At 41.7% G+C, this 19,983-nt stretch overlaps 1 protein-coding gene across 3 annotated transcripts in view; it reads left to right on the plus strand.

The window, feature by feature from the left end:
* Nucleotides 1-19,983, plus strand: part of Exoc6 (exocyst complex component 6) — a 144,496-nt gene that overhangs the window by 22,243 nt on the left and 102,270 nt on the right. For 2 of the 3 annotated variants that reach the window (XM_087584679.1, NM_019277.2), the window contains 6 exon segments: nucleotides 9,085-9,256; nucleotides 10,312-10,359; nucleotides 10,519-10,609; nucleotides 12,417-12,462; nucleotides 17,133-17,337; nucleotides 19,387-19,542. In XM_087584679.1, the coding sequence (XP_087440805.1) occupies nucleotides 9,125-9,256; nucleotides 10,312-10,359; nucleotides 10,519-10,609; nucleotides 12,417-12,462; nucleotides 17,133-17,337; nucleotides 19,387-19,542 (678 nt within the window). In that variant the 5' untranslated portion in view covers nucleotides 9,085-9,124. 3 annotated transcript variants of the gene reach the window in all.

The following is a 19,983-nucleotide window of genomic DNA, read 5'->3' on the forward strand; positions in this document are numbered from 1 at the left end:
AAACCTGCCTGGTGAACTCAAGACACAGGCCCACAGGAACAGCTGAAGACCTGTAGAGAGGAAAAACTACACTCCCGAAAGCAGAACACTCTGTCCCCATAACTGGCTGAAAGAAAACAGGAAAACAGGTCTATAGCACTCCTGACACACAGGCTTATAGGACAGTCTAGCCACGGTCAGAAATAGCAGAACAAAGTAACACTAGAGATAATCTGATGGCAAGAGGCAAGCGCAGGAACCCAAGCAACAGAAACCAAGACTACATGGAATCATCGGAGCCCAATTCTCCCACCAAAATAAACATGGAATATCCAGACACACCAGAAAAGCAAGATCTAGTTTCAAAATCGTATTTGATCATGATGCTGGAGGACTTCAAGAAAGACATGGAGAACTCCCTTAGAGAACAAGTAGAAGCCTACAGAGAGGAATTGCAAAAATGCCTGAAAGAATTCCAGGAAAACATAAATAAACAAGTAGAAACCCATAGAGAGGAGACACAAAAATCCCTGAAAGAATTCCAGGAAAACACAATCAAACAGTTGAAGGAATTAAAAATGGAAATAGAAGCAATCAAGAAAGAACACATGGAAACAACCCTGGACATAGAAAATCAAAAGAAAAGACAAGGAGCTGTAGATACAAGCTTCACCAACAGAATACAAGAGATGGAAGAGAGAATCTCGGGAGCAGAAGATTCCATAGAAATCATTGACTCAACTGTCAAAGATAATGTAAAGCGGAAAAAGCTACTGGTCCAAAACATACAGGAAATCCAGGACTCAATGAGAAGATCAAACCTAAGGATAATAGGTATAGAAGAGAGTGAAGACTCCCAGCTCAAAGGACCAGTAAATATCTTCAACAAAATCATAGAAGAAAACTTCCCTAACCTAAAAAAAGAGATACCCATAGGCATACAAGAAGCCTACAGAACTCCAAATAGATTGGACCAGAAAAGAAACACCTCCCGTCACATAATAGTCAAAACACCAAACGCACAAAATAAAGAAAGAATATTAAAAGCAGTAAGGGAAAAAGGTCAAGTAACATATAAAGGCAGACCTATCAGAATCACACCAGACTTTTCGCCAGAAACTATGAAGGCCAGAAGATCCTGGACAGATGTCATACAGACCCTAAGAGAACACAAATGCCAGCCCAGGTTACTGTATCCTGCAAAACTCTCAATTAACATAGATGGAGAAACCAAGATATTCCATGACAAAACCAAATTTACACAATATCTTTCTACAAATCCAGCACTACAAAGGATAATAAAGGGTAAAGCCCAACATAAGGAGGCAAGCTATACCCTAGAAGAAGCAAGAAACTAATCGTCTTGGCAACAAAACAAAGAGAAGAAAAGCACACAAACATAACCTCACATCCAAATATGAATATAACAGGAAGCAATAATCACTATTCCTTAATATCTCTCAGCATCAATGGCCTCAACTCCCCAATAAAAAGACATAGATTAACAAACTGGATATGCGGGGCTGGGGATTTAGCTCAGTGGTAGAGCGCTTACCTAGGAAGCGCAAGGCCCTGGATTCGGTCCCCAGCTCCGAAAAAAAAGAACCAAAAAAAAAAAAAAAACAAAAACAAAAACTGGATACGCAATGAGGACCCTGCATTCTGCTGCCTACAGGAAACACACCTCAGAGACAAAGACAGACACTACCTCAGAGTGAAAGGCTGGAAAACAACTTTCCAAGCAAATGGTCAGAAGAAGCAAGCTGGAGTAGCCATTCTTTTTTTTTTTTTTTAAAGATTTATTTATTTATTATATATAAGTACACACTGTAGCTGTCTTCAGATACACCAGAAGAGGGCATCGGATCTCTTTACAGATGGCTGTGAGCCACCATGTGGTTGCTGGGAATTGAACTCATAACCTCTGGAAGAGCAGTCGGGTGCTCTTAACCGCTGAGCCATCTCTCCAGCCCCGCCATTCTAATATCAAATAAAATCAATTTTCAATTAAAAGTCATCAAAAAAGATAAGGAAGGACACTTCATATTCATCAAAGGAAAAATCCACCAAGATGAACTCTCAATCCTCATCTTCGGTTGGTTTATATACAAGTGTGCAATTTCTAGGCTTGAAAGTAAAATGATGCTATCTGGTGCTGGATAGAGGAGCCTTATTTTTTATTATGGCAGCTTGCTATTTTTGTAACATGGTGATTTGGTTGAACACAATAAAGTACAGTAGTAACTGATCTCCCCTTCTTCCTGGATGAGTGAGGAGATGATTAAATGTTGATGTCAGCATCCTTGAGCATATTCAGATAAGCTTCTGCTTCTGTTGAAAAGGATGCTGTGTTTGATTGTGGTCCGAAGCTTTGAAGCACTATTTGGCATCTCCTTCCTTGGAGGTCTCACTGTTTAAACATAACAGATTTGATAGCTTGTTGGTAAGGTGAGGTCCAGCTTGTCTCCACTAGGTCATCTTCATGTGAATCCGGTGGTTATACGGTTTTGTTTTAGGGACATTTCATTTTTTTAATAATGGTTTTAGCTGACATTCATGGAGAGAATGAATCCTTAAAAACTGTGCCACTAGTGAAAGGAAATCCTGTCTAGAGTATGTTTCTTTACAAAGCTGTGTCACACCATCCTTTGGGCCCTCTGCTGGAAAAGTAGAATCAAGTCTCAAATAATGCCTTTTAAATTGTATCCTCTAGTATAGATGTAGGACAGTACTGTATCATACCTCTGTGGATGTAAAATAGCTTGTACCTGCTTTATGATACGTAGTAGTGACCGTGCTTTATCAGAGCTGTTTTTAATGATGTTGCTCAGAATGTTTTCTTTCCAGATGATGATTGAGAAGCTAATTAAAAAAAAAATGGTGCCAGGTACCACAAGAGTAACAGAACTGTGCTGTTTTCTCGGGTTTTGTTTTTTTACTTTTTTTTTTTTTTAATGGAGTGTGCTGGATGTCTCTACAGTTTTGTTCAGATGACTGCAGAACCTGGAAAAGCTGTTGCTGCTGTTGATGCATAACACACTGCTATTATTGGTCTTTTTATATAAATATAAATATATATATACAGATATATAATTAAAAAAAGAGAAATTGCATGTATAGCATAATAATAAGATTGTCACTTTCCCATTAAAAAAAAAAAAGAGCCTTTCCCCCACATGGCCTTTACTTTACTATTGAATAAGGCTTTACCTCATTGGTTTTTACATAGTTGTTCCTGAAAACCCAGAGCCTGAATTTTTTTTTTTAAAGATTTATTTTATGTGTATGAGTACACTGTAGGTGTCTTCAGATACACCAGAAGAGGGCATCTGGTCCCATTACAGATGGTTGTGAGCCACCATGTGGTTGCTGGGAATTGAACTCAGGACCTCTGGAAGAGCAGACAGTGCTCTTAACCACTGAGCCATCTCTCCAACCCCAGAACCTGAATTATATTGGAGAAGACTCGTGGTTTTCACGCCCATCTCTAGCTCCAGCTACAGGGTCTCAGGTGGATTCTGAACTGCTTCTAAGGAGAATGAATTATTCTCAGTCCATAATAGCCAAGAATGAAAAAATTTACAATATTAATAACAGTGGTATTCAGAATCTCAGAATTAAGTTTAAACTTAAAATTACTTAAAGAGAAATGATAAGTAATTTCATGAATATGAAATATTAAATTTATATTAGAAATATACTAAGAACGGTAGTCTGGAAACCAAGCTTGATTTGGCTTCTGAAGAACTGGCAAGAAAGTAGCAAACTGCCTATGCCGGGAGGATGAAGGGCCGGAGACCAGGCTTCACTGCTAGAGATGCAAATTCAACCTACTCTGTCAACCCAGGACCTGGCAAGAGTGCCCTTTGGCTGGTTTATTTGAAGGGGAAGAAAAGGGAGTCATGGGCCTCATGGGAGTCAGTGGCTCCTACAGTGTTGCCAGATAAGTTTGGGAAATTTCTTCTCAAAAAGGTTTTAGAAAGGCTTGACACCACAAGCTGAAAGTAGGTTCCTAGTGTCCAGAGCTCCCTGGAAGTGTTCTTTGAAGTTTCTAGCATTTGCAAGACCTTTTCGTTGCTAGACTTCTCCTTTTCTCTTTCTTGAAAGCAATTAAATTTTAATTAAAAATGCATCTTTTTGTGGTGGCCACCACAGTGTCTTTGGCATAATAACACTGCAGACCTAGGCTTGACCAGCTCTTTCTTGCCTGTGCATCTCATGCATCCTATTAGAGAATGAAGGAAGAACTCTGGGATACAAGAAAAAAATGCTTATTTTTACTGGAAAAACTATAGTAATTTCAGTAAAAAATAGGCAATATGTGGACTCTAGGATTAAATGCTTTGAGATTATATTTCTTTTTACAAAAAGTTTGAATGGTGTTTTAGGAAAAAATAATTATGTTTTGGGAGGCAATACATTTCATTTTCCTCCTAGATATTGTGATCTATTTATTCTTTAGAATGAAGGCAAAGAATAAATATTGAAAATACTACAGGAATATATGCTTTATGATTAAAAATGATTCTGTTACCAGAAATGAGTCCTTTTTTACATTTCTGGTGAATTAACTTTTTTCACAAAGACTTTTTCTTTACCAAAATGAAACCATAAAGTATTTCTAATTCATTTCATTTACAAAACGTAGCACCTATCAGAACACAGACGCGTGTCAGCTTATCAGATTACAGTTGGCAATAAAAGCAATAATTTTCACTTCACCCTTTAAAACGTTTAGACGTTAATTTTCTTATTTCAACCAGTAGGTGGAGTCCTATACAAATAATTCAAAAAGGTATCTGTGAAAGCTAATTCTCTTGTTTAAATCCCCAAAGCCTCCTAATACTAGATGACCAAATATTACAGAACAGCTTATACCTTAACGCTTTTCGCTTGTGTGTGAGATACAGACGAGGATGGGTTCTGTCCGTGCTTACAAAGTTAAACTGTGTACAAGAGACTGTTTCTGTGCATCCCTAGTGGCTAAAATTAAAATGCGGGAATAAAATTTTTAGTGTAGTGTAAATCATGTTTATTTTCTAGTCACAAGTCATTGTTAAAATGTTGAGTTTTGCACCTGTGTTTTTTGCCGTGTAGCATAGAACCCAGCAGAGCTAGAAGGTCTGACTGAGCCAAGCATTTGAAAGGGTGACTGGCACTTTCCTTGACATCGGTGTGTGTGTGTGGAGCACTGAGGTGGGCTTAGTGGGCTGGGGGTGAAGAGCACTGGCTGCTCCTTCAGGGACTTTACCTCGGTTCCTCGCGGGATACCTCATAACTCTGTAACTTCAGTCCCAGGGAATCCGACGCCCTCTTCTGGATGCCACGGATTCTGCACTCACACAGCACACAAACATACATGCAAGCAAAACACGGATACACACACAATTAAAAAGTTTTTTAAACAAAGCTATCCCTTTAGTGAATGTGGAGTAGTATAGCGCTTAAAAGCAATCTCCTATTTTATCTTCCTGGGTCTGTCATATTTATCACTATGTGTGTGTTTGTAGGAGGTTGGCCAGACTTCCCTGTAGATATTAAAAATCCTGGGGAACTTCCTTTTAAAAATAGTTTAATTTGGGTTGGGGATTTAGCTCAGTGGTAGAGCGCTTGCCTAGGAAGCGCAAGGCCCTGGGTTCAGTCCCCAGCTCCGGAAAAAAAAAATAGTTTAATTTGAGCCCAGCATGATGGTGCACACCTTTAATCTCAGCACTTGGGAGGCAGAGGCAGACCTCCATAAGTTCAAGGGCTAGCCTGGTCTATAAAGTGAGTTCCCTGACAGCCAAGGCTGTTAATATAAAGAAACACTATCTCGAAAAACAAACAAGAAAAGTTTAATTAAAGCTGTATGTAACTAAAATTTCTAGAACAGTATATTTTACACTAATAGCCAACTTTGATTTAAAAAGTGAATAATACTGTCAGCTCCTTTCTCTGCCCCTCACGTCACAGGTTCGAAGAATAACAATACTTGTTCAAGGTCAGAAAGTCAAGCGGGGTTTTCAGAGAAGTGCGGGAGGGACCTCAGTAGTTTCTCCTTCTGTCCTCAGTGTGTGCACCTGAAACTTAAGCTGCCTGTCAATTAGTCGTGCCTTGGTTCCCAGCGCCTTTCCCTGCCCACTGGGTGATGGCACCCGATGGGTGCAGCAGTGCACACCGGGGATACCCTACTGTGTGGTCTCAGTTGCCTGTCAAAGGTGGGCTGCTCGAAGCAGCAGCTCAGCTCGAGAGTCCCATCCTTCTCCATGGTGCTGAGTACCACTGCTGACCCGACAGTCAGATAACATAATACTTTTTCAGTTATACTGGGCCCAGTAGCTTAGGGGTTAAGTCTTGGCTGTGTTTTTATGCGACTCTAGACTTATGTATTAATCTTCCTCAACTGCATTTGAAAACTGGGCTGCTAGCAGGGTCTGCGCTGTAGGGGTAGTGAGTATTCAGTGAGGCCGTGCATGAGAAGCACCGAACATGTAGTTGTGTACTCAGTTGGCATCTGTATCACCACTGTACTGAGACAGAAGCAGCCGTCCTGATTCTGCTCTGCACCACACCCGCCCAGCATTACAAGGGTTCTGGGACCCAGGCTCCAGTGCTCAGGCTTTAACTGCTGAGCCATCTCCCAGCCCCGGAGTCTGCATTGTGAGGGATATCAGACTGAATATATTTCGCAACATCGGGCTCAAATGCATCTCTCATAACCCACGGACCTTGAAACAAAATAGGTGGCAAACCGTTTCAGTTTGCTTGTACCAAAGGGGTTTCTTAGGACATAAGATTTCAGTTTAACCCAGAGCAGCAAAATTATACAGGGCTTTGCAAGGCTGTTGCAAAAAAATACTTATAAGATCGTTTAGTTTAATATCCCCATTATACATTGTGTGGCTACTGTGTTGATACTGGAAGGGCGAGGCCAGGTAAAATCAAACCAGTTAGGAAGCAGTTGGTGATGCTTTAAAGCAAGACATGTTGTTGACTGAGATGAGGGTACAGTCATGTGAATGGGGCTGACTGCCTGTGTGGATCTGGCTATCCTTGCTGACCTTGGTTGGCAGCCTTTAGAAAGCCAAGACCTCCTCCCCCCATTGTAAACAGACAAGACATTATAAAGTGTTCATTCCTAGAGCCAAGGCTAATTTAGTAAAGAGTGTGTCACCTTTCTGTGGATATGACAGGGCTGCTAGATCAGAGGTGGCCAACTTAAAAAACATTTATATATATTTATATATGTACATGTATGTGTATACACATGCTGTGCGTGTGCATGTGTGTACATGTTCCATGGCATAGGTGTGGAGGTTAGAGGACAGTTCATGGGAATTGGTTCTGAGGTTCTAACTCAAGTGTCAAGTTTGGCAGCAGGCAGAGCTGCTGAGGTCTGACCAGCCCAGCCTTTTGGCATTGTAATATGTTGTCACTTACAAATGCGTTGTGCTGCATTTGTCACTGTTCTGGGCCATAGATCCAATAAGCTCAATCATTTGTGGTTAGAAGACGAGAAAAGTATGACAAAGATTTCAGGGGGTTGTCTGAGAAGCTAGACAAGTGGACTTTACCGAGATGAGGAAGATGGTGGAAAAAGCAGACTTGGGGAACAGTGTTAGGAAGAATTCACTTTTGAGTGAACTGAAGATGAACGCTCATCAGACTCTCCCGTGGGGAGATATGACGGAAGTTTGAGGCAAGCTTAGTGGTGGAAGGAGGAGTTTGGAAGGTGTTTGTGTGTTTGTAGAATCAAGAGTAGACGCATGGAAAAGAATCCATGAAGTCTCATTCTAGCCAAGGATTCAGAGCCTGGGTTCTTCATTACCAACCTGCCTTGTCTCTACTGCTTACCTCATTAAAAACGGAGGCATGACGCTACACTCAGAGGCTTCATTGTGTTTGGGGAAACAAAATATATAGTATATGTAAACATTTAAATTACAATACGAAGTGGCATGTGATTACATCCCAGAGTAACTGTCCAGGGCCACAGCTTAGCTGTCCTGCAGAGGAAATGGTTACTTCACACAGAAACGACTGACAAAGGCCTGGTGGCAAAACCAGAACTCACACTGAACGGCAAGCAGGAGGCGGGGCTGGGGAGGCGCAGCCACCTTCAGGCTGCCTGTTCTTTGAGAGGCGCTGTGCTCGGTTCTGCTTGGTACTTACTGTGGTTAGCAGTGGGAAGGGCACATTGGGCAGGCTGGAGCACAGGGCCCGGATGAGCTTGCATTTGTCTGTCCCTAGTGGCACTGTGTGGGCGGGCTTCGCCTGCTGTCAATTAGTGAAGTTCCCTCAAGCCTCGATGCCTGGGCTTTTTATTAGGGTACAGTCATGTGAATGGGGCTAACTGCCGGTGTGGATCTGGCTCACTGCCCACCTACTCTCGCTGACCTTGGTCTGCAGCCTCTAGAAAGCCAAGGCCCCCAGTTTCGTAAACATTACTGTTATGCCCCCCCATTGTAAACAGACAAGACATTATAAAGTGTTCATTCCTAGAGCCAAGGCAAATTTACTGGACAGTAAAGGGCACGTCAGCTTTCTGTGGAGTTAGTGTGAGCTGAGCTTTGCACCTAGCACAGATGTGGCATTGTCACCATCTGATCTCGGACCTGAGGACGTAAACTTCGGAACAGACGGCCAAGATGCATATTCCAGCCATCAATCTTGAGTTGTGGACTTTGTGGCCATTGTAATGAATGATGTATTAAAAAAGCAAGGGTAACAGCATCCCCTTTAGAGACTTACTGTGAAGGGAAAGAGTTGCTGTGTCACTCTTAGGACGTTCTCACACAGTACATGTAATAAAAGCCTGAGTTCCTTCCTCTCAACACTGACTCAGTGTTGAGCCTTAGTGTGTTGAAGACTGATATTTGGTCCACCTATCCCAAGCCTCGGAACTTTATTCCTGGATACCTAGGGATATATTTAGAGAACTTCTGAGTCTTTGAATATTAGCATACTCAAAGGAAATGAAATCTTTCCCCTTAGGATTATTTCTGTGGGTAGAACTGTCCAGCTTATTTACTTACTCGGAGATTAAATCCATGTCTACAGAGACTGAGCTTCAGAGGAAGGCCTCTCGCTGCCTGAGTGCTTCATTTTGGGTTCTCGTACGTACAGGTCTGTGTATGATGGTCAGCCAAATGCACACAAGAAGTTCATGGAAAAGCTAGATGCCTGCATCCGCAACCATGACAAGGAGATTGAGAAAATGTGTAACTTCCATCACCAGGGCTTTGTAGATGCTATCACAGAGCTCCTCAAAGTAAGGGCGGACGCAGAAAAGCTGAAGGTAGGAGTGTGCTCACTACTCCCTGCTTCTATAAGTTCTCATTAAATTGTGCAGTGCATGGGCCATGTACAGTGCGTGGGCCACTGGGTGCATTTTCAGAAGGGAGAGAGACAGTAAAGGGTCAATTTACAGTTTCAGGCTTTTCAAAAGACAGTGGTACAATGGTGTTAAAAGCTACCCTCCAGTGTCATGAAAATTTGCTATAAATGATTTCATGCTGCCATGCTGTTATTTAATTACATTGAAAAATTTATTAAAGTAAATTCCTCTCTGTATCTTGCCACATCAGAGCCATTACTTATTAAACCATGTCTGGATTTGTTCAGCCAGGATATAAAATGATTACATGAGTTGTCTTTTCATTTAAAGCGCGTATCAGACAGAGAGCAAAGATTGTGATGAGAAAATCCATCATGTGAAGGATATTCAGATAACGAGGGACCAGAGACAGCGTCACGAGGTCACTGAGCACCTCTGCTCTGCAGCTAATGAGATTTTTAATAAATGAGACTGTGCTTCCCCATACGATGACCTAATGAGTCACTTAATATGTGGGAAACTCCAAGTTGAGCCTCGGCTGCACCTGCAGCTTGAGCTGCTACTGTGGATTGAGATTTCTGTGTTTGATGTTCGTCAACCTCCCAGGGCTTGCATTCAGAAAGTATGAATGTTTAATTACCGTAAAATGCAATCGCCATTTCCTGTGACAGTGAATGGCACATAGACCTCATTGAAGTTGTCAAAGAGGGACCAGTGGTCAATTGGGTCAGTGATTTGAATTGTTTGACAGACTCAGAAAAGCAAGTAAAGTTCAAAAATCCTGAGTAAATTTGAGAAGTTTGCCACAGAATCTGTTAAAAAGAACTGTCATAACCAATTGAAGTTAACAAAAGCTCTTTTCAATCAGAAGTTCAAGTTCAAGCTGTAGAGTTAATTTGAATTTGCATTTCTTTGTTCTGAGTTCCTCATGAAGCATGATCTGATTACAAGGGTGAGCTGTTACATCAGGACAGCTTTATACATGTTTGTCTAACTAAGGTGAAATTATTTTTAAGGTCCAGGTTACTGATACCAACCGAAGGTTCCAAGATGCTGGAAAAGAGGTAAGAAAGGGATGGATGGATGGGTGATGGATGATGGATGATGGATGAATGGATGATGGGTGATGGATGATAAGGAAGGGAGGGAGGGAGGGAAGGAGAGAACTCAGCATTTGGATGCCATTTAACTGTTTAAAATTGTCTACACTTTTATTTTCTAAGGTGATAGAACAAACAGAAGATATTATTCGGTGTAGAATTCAGCAGAGAAATATTACAACCGTAGTAGAGAAATTGCAGTTATGCCTGCCAGGTGAGTCAGCCATAGGCACCCATTGCATGACGTTTGTTGTGGTGAAATTACATTTTGCTAATACCACATAGTCGTCTTTACTACGGGGATCACACATCCACTGTGGCCACTTCCCACCCACGCCTGTGCTTGCCTTCCTGGTTGCTCTGTTCTCTGGATTTCCATGAATTTTAGAAAGTAAATGTTCCCGGGTCGTCTCTGTTTCCTAAACATCTGAGCTTTTCCCCTCCACATAGCCGGCTATCACTCTCACGGTGACCCTAACTCCTCCGTGTTGCCTGTCTGCATTTTCCTCAGCATACTTCCCCTCAGGGAGCGTGTCTTTATGTTATGTTTTTCTGGCCTTTATCTAATTTGCTAATTTTTCTACCTCTAGTTTTTGCATGTTCTCTGTTTGTCACTTAACGGTTGATTTTGCTTTATTCACAATCTCATTTTGCCAAGAATACCTTCAAAAAATACACATCAAAAAATGCTGGACCGGCCTTCCCTCTTTTTCCCTTTCCTCCTTTATTTTGGAAAGACTTTGGTGTGACTCAGATATTACTGGGACATAACATGCATTCTGAAGAACTAGCCAGTATTTTCTTTACCTAGATTGAATGTTTTAAGTGGAATGCTTCCTGTTCAAACAAAGCAAAGCAGGCACACACTGTTTCTGTTTTTTCACATTGCCAGCGAAATCCATTTCAGTGCCTGGTTTACTGTACTGTCTCTTTAGGAAAAAAACCTCCCATGTCCAGGGAACTAGAATACTTTGTACACTATTTTTGTGATATAAATTTAGCTTAGAATATAAATGATATTGTCAACATTGTCAGTAGTTGGTACTGGATAAGATAAATGTACTATTGTTTTTTCACTAATGAGAATAGCTCTTCTTAGAACTCACAGAAGCCGCCCACTCACTTGAGTACGTAGTGGACTCAAGTGAGGTTAATATGTAGTTTACATATTAACCTTTTATAAGTAAAATGCCAGTTTCCTAAAGGTTTCAGGGTTGAGAAACACTTTGAATGGGGTTTAACAGTACCTCTGCCCCCACTAGAGACATTGGATAAGCCACAGAGACAGCTCCTTCATTGAAGGCTTTGTCAATTGTCACTTTATGTAATAAGCCTAAAGGTGGGTACTGGTGGAATGACAGCTGGATTCAGCATGTGCCTTAGTAGGCTGTGGAACCGACGTCTGCACAGCACCTCCGAGCACGTGTGAATGCTCTCCCTTGCCCATCCAGGACCTTCCCCTTCCCCAACCTGCCCTTTTGATGAACAACACATACATTCCCCATGTGTCAGGCATTGTATAAGATACTAGAATTATACATCTCAAAGTTTATTGTTTTACTGAATAATTATATTTCTGGGGGCTTGTAGAAGGGTTGAGATGAGTAGAGATTATTTGCCTGGTCTGTTCCCACTGTTTTAATTCAGTCTGCTGTTAGCATTTGGCAGTTTTCTTTCTTTGTAGATGCTGTGCATTTCCTTGTGGAGTTGGTCGTATTTTGGTTGTGCTATTTACGTTGAGTCATATGAATCCCACTGTCTCTCTGTTTTCTTTCTCTAATTTCACTTCTGGAAAGAGACGCTAGTAGTTTCTAAGTAGAATAATTTTTTACTAGGTTCCTATGTCATTGCAGGTGTCAGTATACAAGTGTTCAGCTTGAATGTTAATGTATATGATGTTCAGTAGGTGGAAAGTAAATAATTTTTGCTAGTTTAACACATATAACTTGTTTTGAAAACATTACCTATTGTCATGTTGGCCATACTTGCCTCATGAGGCTGCAATGTTGTTTTTGATGCAGTGTTGGAGATGTACAGTAAACTGAAGGAACAGATGAGCATGCAGAGGTGAGTCGGCTTCTCTGAGCTCTTAGAACTGAGGTAAGCACAGGCCGGCCCAGCAGAGATGGCAGGAGTCTGAGCCGTGCTCCCCACTTAACTCGAACCTTTTCAGGCAGTGTGCCCACCATTATCACTCAATAAAGCAGCAGTAGCCTGCCTTCATGAGCCCTCGTCCCTTACAAGTGGTATAAACGACCGACAGTATTGATGAAGGTGACAGAGGCAACCCGGAAGGAGTCAGAGTTTGTTAGCTCACGGGCGTGTCATACCGTCTGCAGGATGTGGGCTGAAGGCAGAGCGCAGGAGGCTGTGAGCTGACAGCCAGGCCGGTGTCCTCTGCTTTGTAATGAACTCGAGATTGTGACGTGAAAGGCAATATGAAGTGGTGTATTAATTGCCATGGGAGCATTGATAAAATGATCTTCAAGATGTTTTAAAAATGAACAGTTCCAAAGTTGAAATACCAAAATAACAAGACAACATATGTGGCTTGGGGAAATGACTTTATTTATTTATAAACAATTATTATAACATAATATATATATGTATATGTATGTGTATATATATCTATATATATATATCTGTAGTCAATGGATGCCTTGCTTCATAGTGCTGCACCTTGAATTTCAGGAGGCATTGTCAATTTGTATTAATTTGTGGAATAGTTCTTTCCTTATTAAATATAACAAGTCAGAAAAGATAAGTCTTTTGTTCATAAACTGTTAGTATGTTCTCTTCTGTGTTATTTGTTCTCATATCTTAAACTTGAAAAAGTTTTTGTTTGGTGCAAAGAAGCAACACTCTACCAGCCTTACCAAGCCCCCCAGGAGTTGCTCTCCCTGCTTGCCCAGTGCTGGACCTCAGATGGAGGCTCCGCCCCTTTCATGATCCCGCCTTCCAGTTGTCCTTTGCCTTTCATGAAAAGTCCAGGTCAGCTCCCAGAGCCGCCTAGGACACCGGAATTTGTCTCCTTATGATTAGATTTGATCATTTGGTGAAGGAGATGACAGCCAAATCTGTTTTTAAAAATTTGCAATTGGAAAAAAAAATCCCAGGCATGGTGACACATGCATTTGATCTCAGCACTCAGGAGGCAGCAACAGGCAGATTCCTGAGTCTGAAGCCAGCCTGGTCTGCAGAGTGAGTTCCACAACAGCCAGGGCTGCACAGTGAAACCCTGTCTTGAAACACACTCCCTGAAAAAAAATCGCAATTAATGAGTAGTAATTAGTAAATACTTTGAGTCATGTTTCCTTGTGACTTGTCACCTAGTAGTTGCAGAACTTAAGAATTCTCACTGGGGTTAGGAAACAGTGGCTTTAAAAAATGTTCTTATTCCATTACTACTTCTGACTGGCTGTTTTAGTATGGGGAAGGGATTTCAGGTTTGTTTTGGTTTTTTGGCCTTGGCTGTGTTACTGACCTTAGAGCACCCTTTAGATACAGTTTTAAAAATAAACCACATACACAATGGGAACTGAGTCCAGGCTGATGCCCAGTATCTCCAGAAAAATCCCTACCAAAGAGTATTTACACAAAATATCAGAGGGGAAAAACATGAGCAATGTGGTGCGGAATTGGGAGGTAGCCATTGGCAGAGGAGCAGTGGGTGACAGAGCAGCCAGGTCATGCCTCCTTCTCATAAGTTCAAGGGCTCATCACATTGCCGTGGGTGAGAGTCAGGATCACACACACACACACACACACACACACACACACACACACACACACGCACACACACATACAGACACATACAGACACACACACAGAGACACACACACACACGCACACACAGACACATACAGACACACACAGGCACACACAGGCACACACACAGAGACACACACACAGAGACACATACAGACACACACAGACACACACACAGAGACACACACACAGAGACACATACAGACACACACAGACACACACACAGAGACACACACACAGAGACACATACAGACACACACAGACACACACACAGAGACACACAGAGACACACACACACAGAGACACATACAGACACACACAGACACACACACAGAGACACACACACAGAGACACATACAGATACACACAGACACACACACACAGACACACACACAGAGATACACACACACGCACACACACACACACACACAGACACACACACACGCACAGACACACACACGCATACACACACACACACACACACAGTGGCACATGTATGAGCATGCTGATGAGCTTGCGTCTCTCCATGTGTGTTCTCTGATACCTTGTGTCTGCCATGGTTGCTATTGGGAAGTTTGAAGTCATTTTCATTTATCAACTTACCCTAAAAACAAACAAACAAACAAAAAAACCAAAAAAAATCTTTGTCCTCTGTGTTCTATGGTTTTTTTTTTGTTTTGTTTTTGTTTTTTTGCCTTTGATGTCTTTTGGGTTCCAGCATACCTAAGTACTTGGGGAGCCACCTTTTAAAACTGTATTTATTTTATTTATACGAGTGTGTGTCTGCATGTTTGTATGTGCACTGCATTTGTGCTTGGCCTGCAGATGCCAAAAGTGGGTATTGGATTCCCTGGGATTGGAGTTAGAGATGTTGTGAACTATCATGTGGACGCTGGGAACCAAACTGTGCTCCAGGTCCTTTGTGAAAAGAGCTAGGGCCCTGAACCCCAGAGCATCCCTGCAGCTTCAGGAGGCGCCCTTTAATGTGAAACCAATCTTTAATCTGATAATGTGCCAGGGAATTTTCTTGCTATAAATTTGCTTAGAACACTGACCCATTCCCTCCCTCTTTTCCTTTCTCGCCTCCCTCCCTTTCTTCCTCCCTCCTTCAGAAATAGCATATTACTGTGGTTCCCATGTTCTTGAACTTAAGACCATTCTGCCTCAAATGCAGGTATAACAGACATGAGCCATGTCTTGTCACAAGTTCAACATGTCCTTTTTCCACCATCTTTCAGTTTAAAGTATTTTCTAGCTTTTCATTGGATCTTTGAAACTTGGTATATTCATATATAATATGATATGTAATATAATATAATAAAATATAATAGGATGTATAATTCAACATAACTGTGTTGTTTCTACTTCTGAGTCCTGGATCCAGTTCATTGTGACATCTTTTTTTTCTTTTCTTTTTCTTTTTCTTTTTTTTTTTTTTGGAGCTGGGGACCAAACCCAGGGCCTTGTGGTTGCTAGGCAAGCCCTCTACCACTGAGCTAAGTCCCCAATCCCTCATTGTGACATCTTGACCAAGTTACATACTATGTTTCAGTTTTCTCACCTACAGAATACAAATAGTATTGGCTGCCATTAAAATGTACCTCAGAGGGTTGAAAGAAAAAAGTATACTCATGAAAATTTGTGTCAGCTTCTCTGGGGCACAACTTCTACTTTAATAATTACTGCATACCTGATATGTTCCGTAGTACCTGGGGGGTTTCAGAAAATTTTTGTTGAATTGAAAGAAATCACTCAACAAGTGATTTTCATCAGACTTTGAGGCATTTAGGTGTACTTCTGATTAAATAGTAGCACAGATTTTTCTGGGGAACAAAAATATTCACAGGAGGAGATATGGAGATGAATTTTGGTTCAGAGACTGAAGGAAAGGCCATCCAGAGCCTGCCCCACCTGGGTATCCAGCCCATATACATACAGCCACCAAACCCAGACAATATTGCTGATGCCAAGAAGTGCATGCTGACAGGAGCCTGATATAGCTGTTTCCTGAGAGATCCTGCCAGACCATTACAAGTACAGAGGTGAATGCTAGCAGCAAACTATTGAACTGAACATTGGAGGAGTTAGAGAAAGGATTGAAGGAGCTGAAGGGGTTTACAACCTTATGAGAATAACAATACCAACCAACCAGAGCTCCCAGGAACTAAACCACCATCCAAAGTCCACACATGGACAGACCTATGGCTCCAGCTGCATATGTAGCAGAGGATGGCCTTGTTGGGCACCAATGGGAGGAGAAGCCCTTGGTCCTGCCAAGGCTGGACCCTCCAGTGTAGGGGAATGTTGGGGCAGGGAGGTGGGAAGGGGTGGGTGGATGGGTGGGGGAACACCATCATAGAAGAAGGGGAAAGGGGGATAGGATAGGGCGTTTATGGACAGGAAACCAGGAAAGGGGACATTTGAAATGTAAATAAATATTTCTAAAAAAAGTTCAATAAAATTTACACTTACTTAGAATGAAGCATGTGCTATACAGTTTTTAATCGTACCACTGTATGGATAGATGTTATGATAGAAATAATAAGAAATCATGTAGTGAATAATTAAGTGTTGTGATTTGGAAGTTTACTCACAGTTAAGGCATTGTAACGACTGTGATAATGTTCCTAGTGTTGTAGATGTAGAGGGAGTTAACTAACAAGGACTGTGGTAGTAGAAGCCGTGAATGTTCAGCTGGCAGGGTGTAGACAGTGTACACAGTTCTCTTAGGAAGAGAGATGAGTTCAGCTGGCAGGGTGTAGACAGTGTACACAGTGCGCTTAGGAAGAGAGAGGAGTTTTAATTTTATTTCTGCTCTGGTGCTCTATCTGGAACCCAGGGCCTTGTGCATGCTAGGCACACGTCCTAGCATCGAGAGCCCAGTCGAAATCAGGAGTATCTGATTCATTACCTGGCCCTGCATAGAGTTAGTCAACAGGAACTTTTTTCATTCCCTTTTAACCTCTCAGGTATTATTCTGCACTTAAAACAATGGAACAGTTAGAGAACGTATACTTTCCTCGGGTTAGCCAGTACCGCTTCTGTCAGCTCATGATGGACACACTTCCTAAACTCCGGGAGGATATCAAAGACATCTCCATGTCTGACCTCAAGGACTTTCTGGAAAGCATTCGAAAGCATTCTGACAAAATAGGGGAAACAGCCATGAAACAGGTGAGTCTAATGCTTTAGTTTATCCGGGATGTGAAGTGTGCCTTGACCTGCTTAGTTGTGGTTAAGCTTACTATTTCCTTATGATCCCTGCCCTTCCTCTAGAGTGGATTCTGCCAGCATTTTCTTTGGACTTACAGATATTTAAAAATCTAAGTAAAGTCAGTTTAATTTGAATCCTCGAGTTCCTCACCAGCTGAACTCTGTCCGCCCTTACCTCCACACGGCTTTACATGCATGTGCCAGATGTGTTAGCCACATGTGCCTTAAAAATAAATGTCAGCCAAAGAAGTGGAATTTTATGCTAAGGTCCTAATTGCTCCTTTTTCAAAGATTGATCTTATTTTTTATTGTTGCTGTAAAAATAAAAAAGGGCGGAAGCGGTTCCCCCTGGTACCCTTGCGGTGTGATTGCGCCCTTGATAGTTCTGGAACTAGTGCTAATTTATCTCAGCAGCTCCATGCTGCCCCCAAGTACTCTCTGACTCAGGTGAATTTCAAACAGAGACCTCTTACAGCAGCTCTCTCACTGTGGACTCTGTTCACATTTCCACATCCACCCCCTGGTCCCAGTGGTGTCTACCCCTCTTGTAACTTTCTGCCGTAACTCTCTGCCAGTGCTGTTTACATTCCCAACATCCACCCCCTAATAGTCATGGTATAAATTCCCAACCACCCGTTAAAATCAAGACTAAACAAACTGTAGCCCAACAATCAGACTTATATGTTAAATTCTCAGTCCACAATACATCCACACAATAAACTCACAACCAATTGATAAGGATATAAACTGCCCACCTAGATAAGATAAATTTGCCTACAGAAATCCATCCCAACTACCTTGGGAATTCAAGACTGCCCAGATCTGGGTTATCTTTCCCCGTCTCCATCTTGATTCTTCTCCTTCTCCTCTCACACCTTTGTCTCTGCCTTACTCTTCAATCATGGCCTTTACCTAACTGGTGCCAGCCCTCACCTGCATATTGACTTCAACCTACATTTTCTTATGTGTTGCATGTGTCTGTGTGTGGGTATGTATATGTGAGTGCCAGGCCTCAGGCAGCCGGAGGTGCTGTGTCCCTGAAGGTACGGTTGCAGGTGTCTGGAGCAGCCTGATGTGGATGCTGAGAACCGAGCTCCAGGCCCCTGCAAGAGCAGCAAGTGCTCCTAACTGCTGAGCCATTTCTCCACCCCCCCCATTGTTCCTTTTAAAAACATTAAAAATACAGCCTGAATTAAAACCCACAATTCAATTATTATTGATCAGAAACAAGCATAATAAAAGATACAATACAATATGGAAGTGAGGAAAGCCAAATATTGGATCTTAATCTTTTCAAATAAAATTGATGATCCCTAGTGAGAGTATTTGAAAAAGAAAGTACAAATCAGGAATTAAAAATGAGGACATTGCTATGGATCCTGCACTTACATTTACATAGTAAAAAAACACTGGGGTTGAGAGGTGGGTCACTTGGTAAAATGCTTGCCACTCAAGCCTGAGGACCTGAGTCTGACCCCCAGAACCCACATAAAAAAGGCAGATGTGGCATTTGCCTGCAATCTCAGACCTGGGAAGGCAGCTGTGGACAGATCACTTGGTCAGCCCTGGTCCCAGTGAGAGATGTCATCTCAATAAAACAAAACAAAACAAAACAAAACAAAACAAAACAAAACAAAACAGGATTTCTGAGGAAAGAGGCTTGTGACCCCAAACACACATGCCTCCTCTACCCTGACATGTTTAAGAAGAAACTTAATAAAAAGGAATGTATTAGGAGCAATTTTTAAAATTTTAAGAACACTGCACATGGCGACACACAACTGTAAACGTAGCACTTGGGAAGCAGAGGCAGAAGACGTCAGGTTTGTGGCCGGCTGTGATGCACAGTGAGTTCCAGTTCAGCCAGGCCAGAGAGCAAGAGTCTGTCAGATGTGTGAGTAGGTAGGTAGGTAGATGGATGGATGGACAGATGGATGCATGGATAGATAGTAAACGTTGCATCAGTTTACAACCAACTTTGAATTATGAATCGTGTTCTCCCGAAAATAGGCACAACAGCAGAAGAGCTTCAGTATTGCTGTACAGAAGCAAACCAATATGAGGTTTGGGAAAAATATGCATGTAAACAATGACAGGACTCTAGAGGAAAAGAGTGACATCATACTGAAGCACACACTTGAGGAGGAGGCCGAGAATGACGAGGAGGTACTGGGTTTCTCTCTGCCTTTATTATCAAATGCTTTCCTGCCTCATAGAGTGCTCTGTCTTCTCTGTGCAAATTGATTATGTTCATCAGTCCATAGTGCACAGCGAATGAGCTGAAGTTATTAGACTACATAATAATAGACAAACAGGACACACTGCGGGTTATGTGTCTATAGAGAGTAGAGCATAGCTGTTTGGTATAATTAGTAAAACTAAATCTCTCTCTCTCCGTGTTACTAATGGTATTTGAACTAGCTGAGACAAATTTTTATTTCATAATTTTTTGACTCTGTTATTTGGTCTGACTCTGGATAGCCTCCCATATTATATTATATTATATTATATTATATTATATTATATTAATTTTATTATATTATATATTATATTATATATGTGTGTGTGGTGTTGTTTGTTTAATGTGCATGTGAATATACAGGTACA

Source organism: Rattus norvegicus, chromosome 1 (genome assembly GCF_021556685.1).
Source record: "Rattus norvegicus strain SHRSP/BbbUtx chromosome 1, alternate assembly SHRSP_T2T, whole genome shotgun sequence".
In the NCBI taxonomy this organism is placed as follows: domain Eukaryota; kingdom Metazoa; phylum Chordata; class Mammalia; order Rodentia; family Muridae; genus Rattus; species Rattus norvegicus.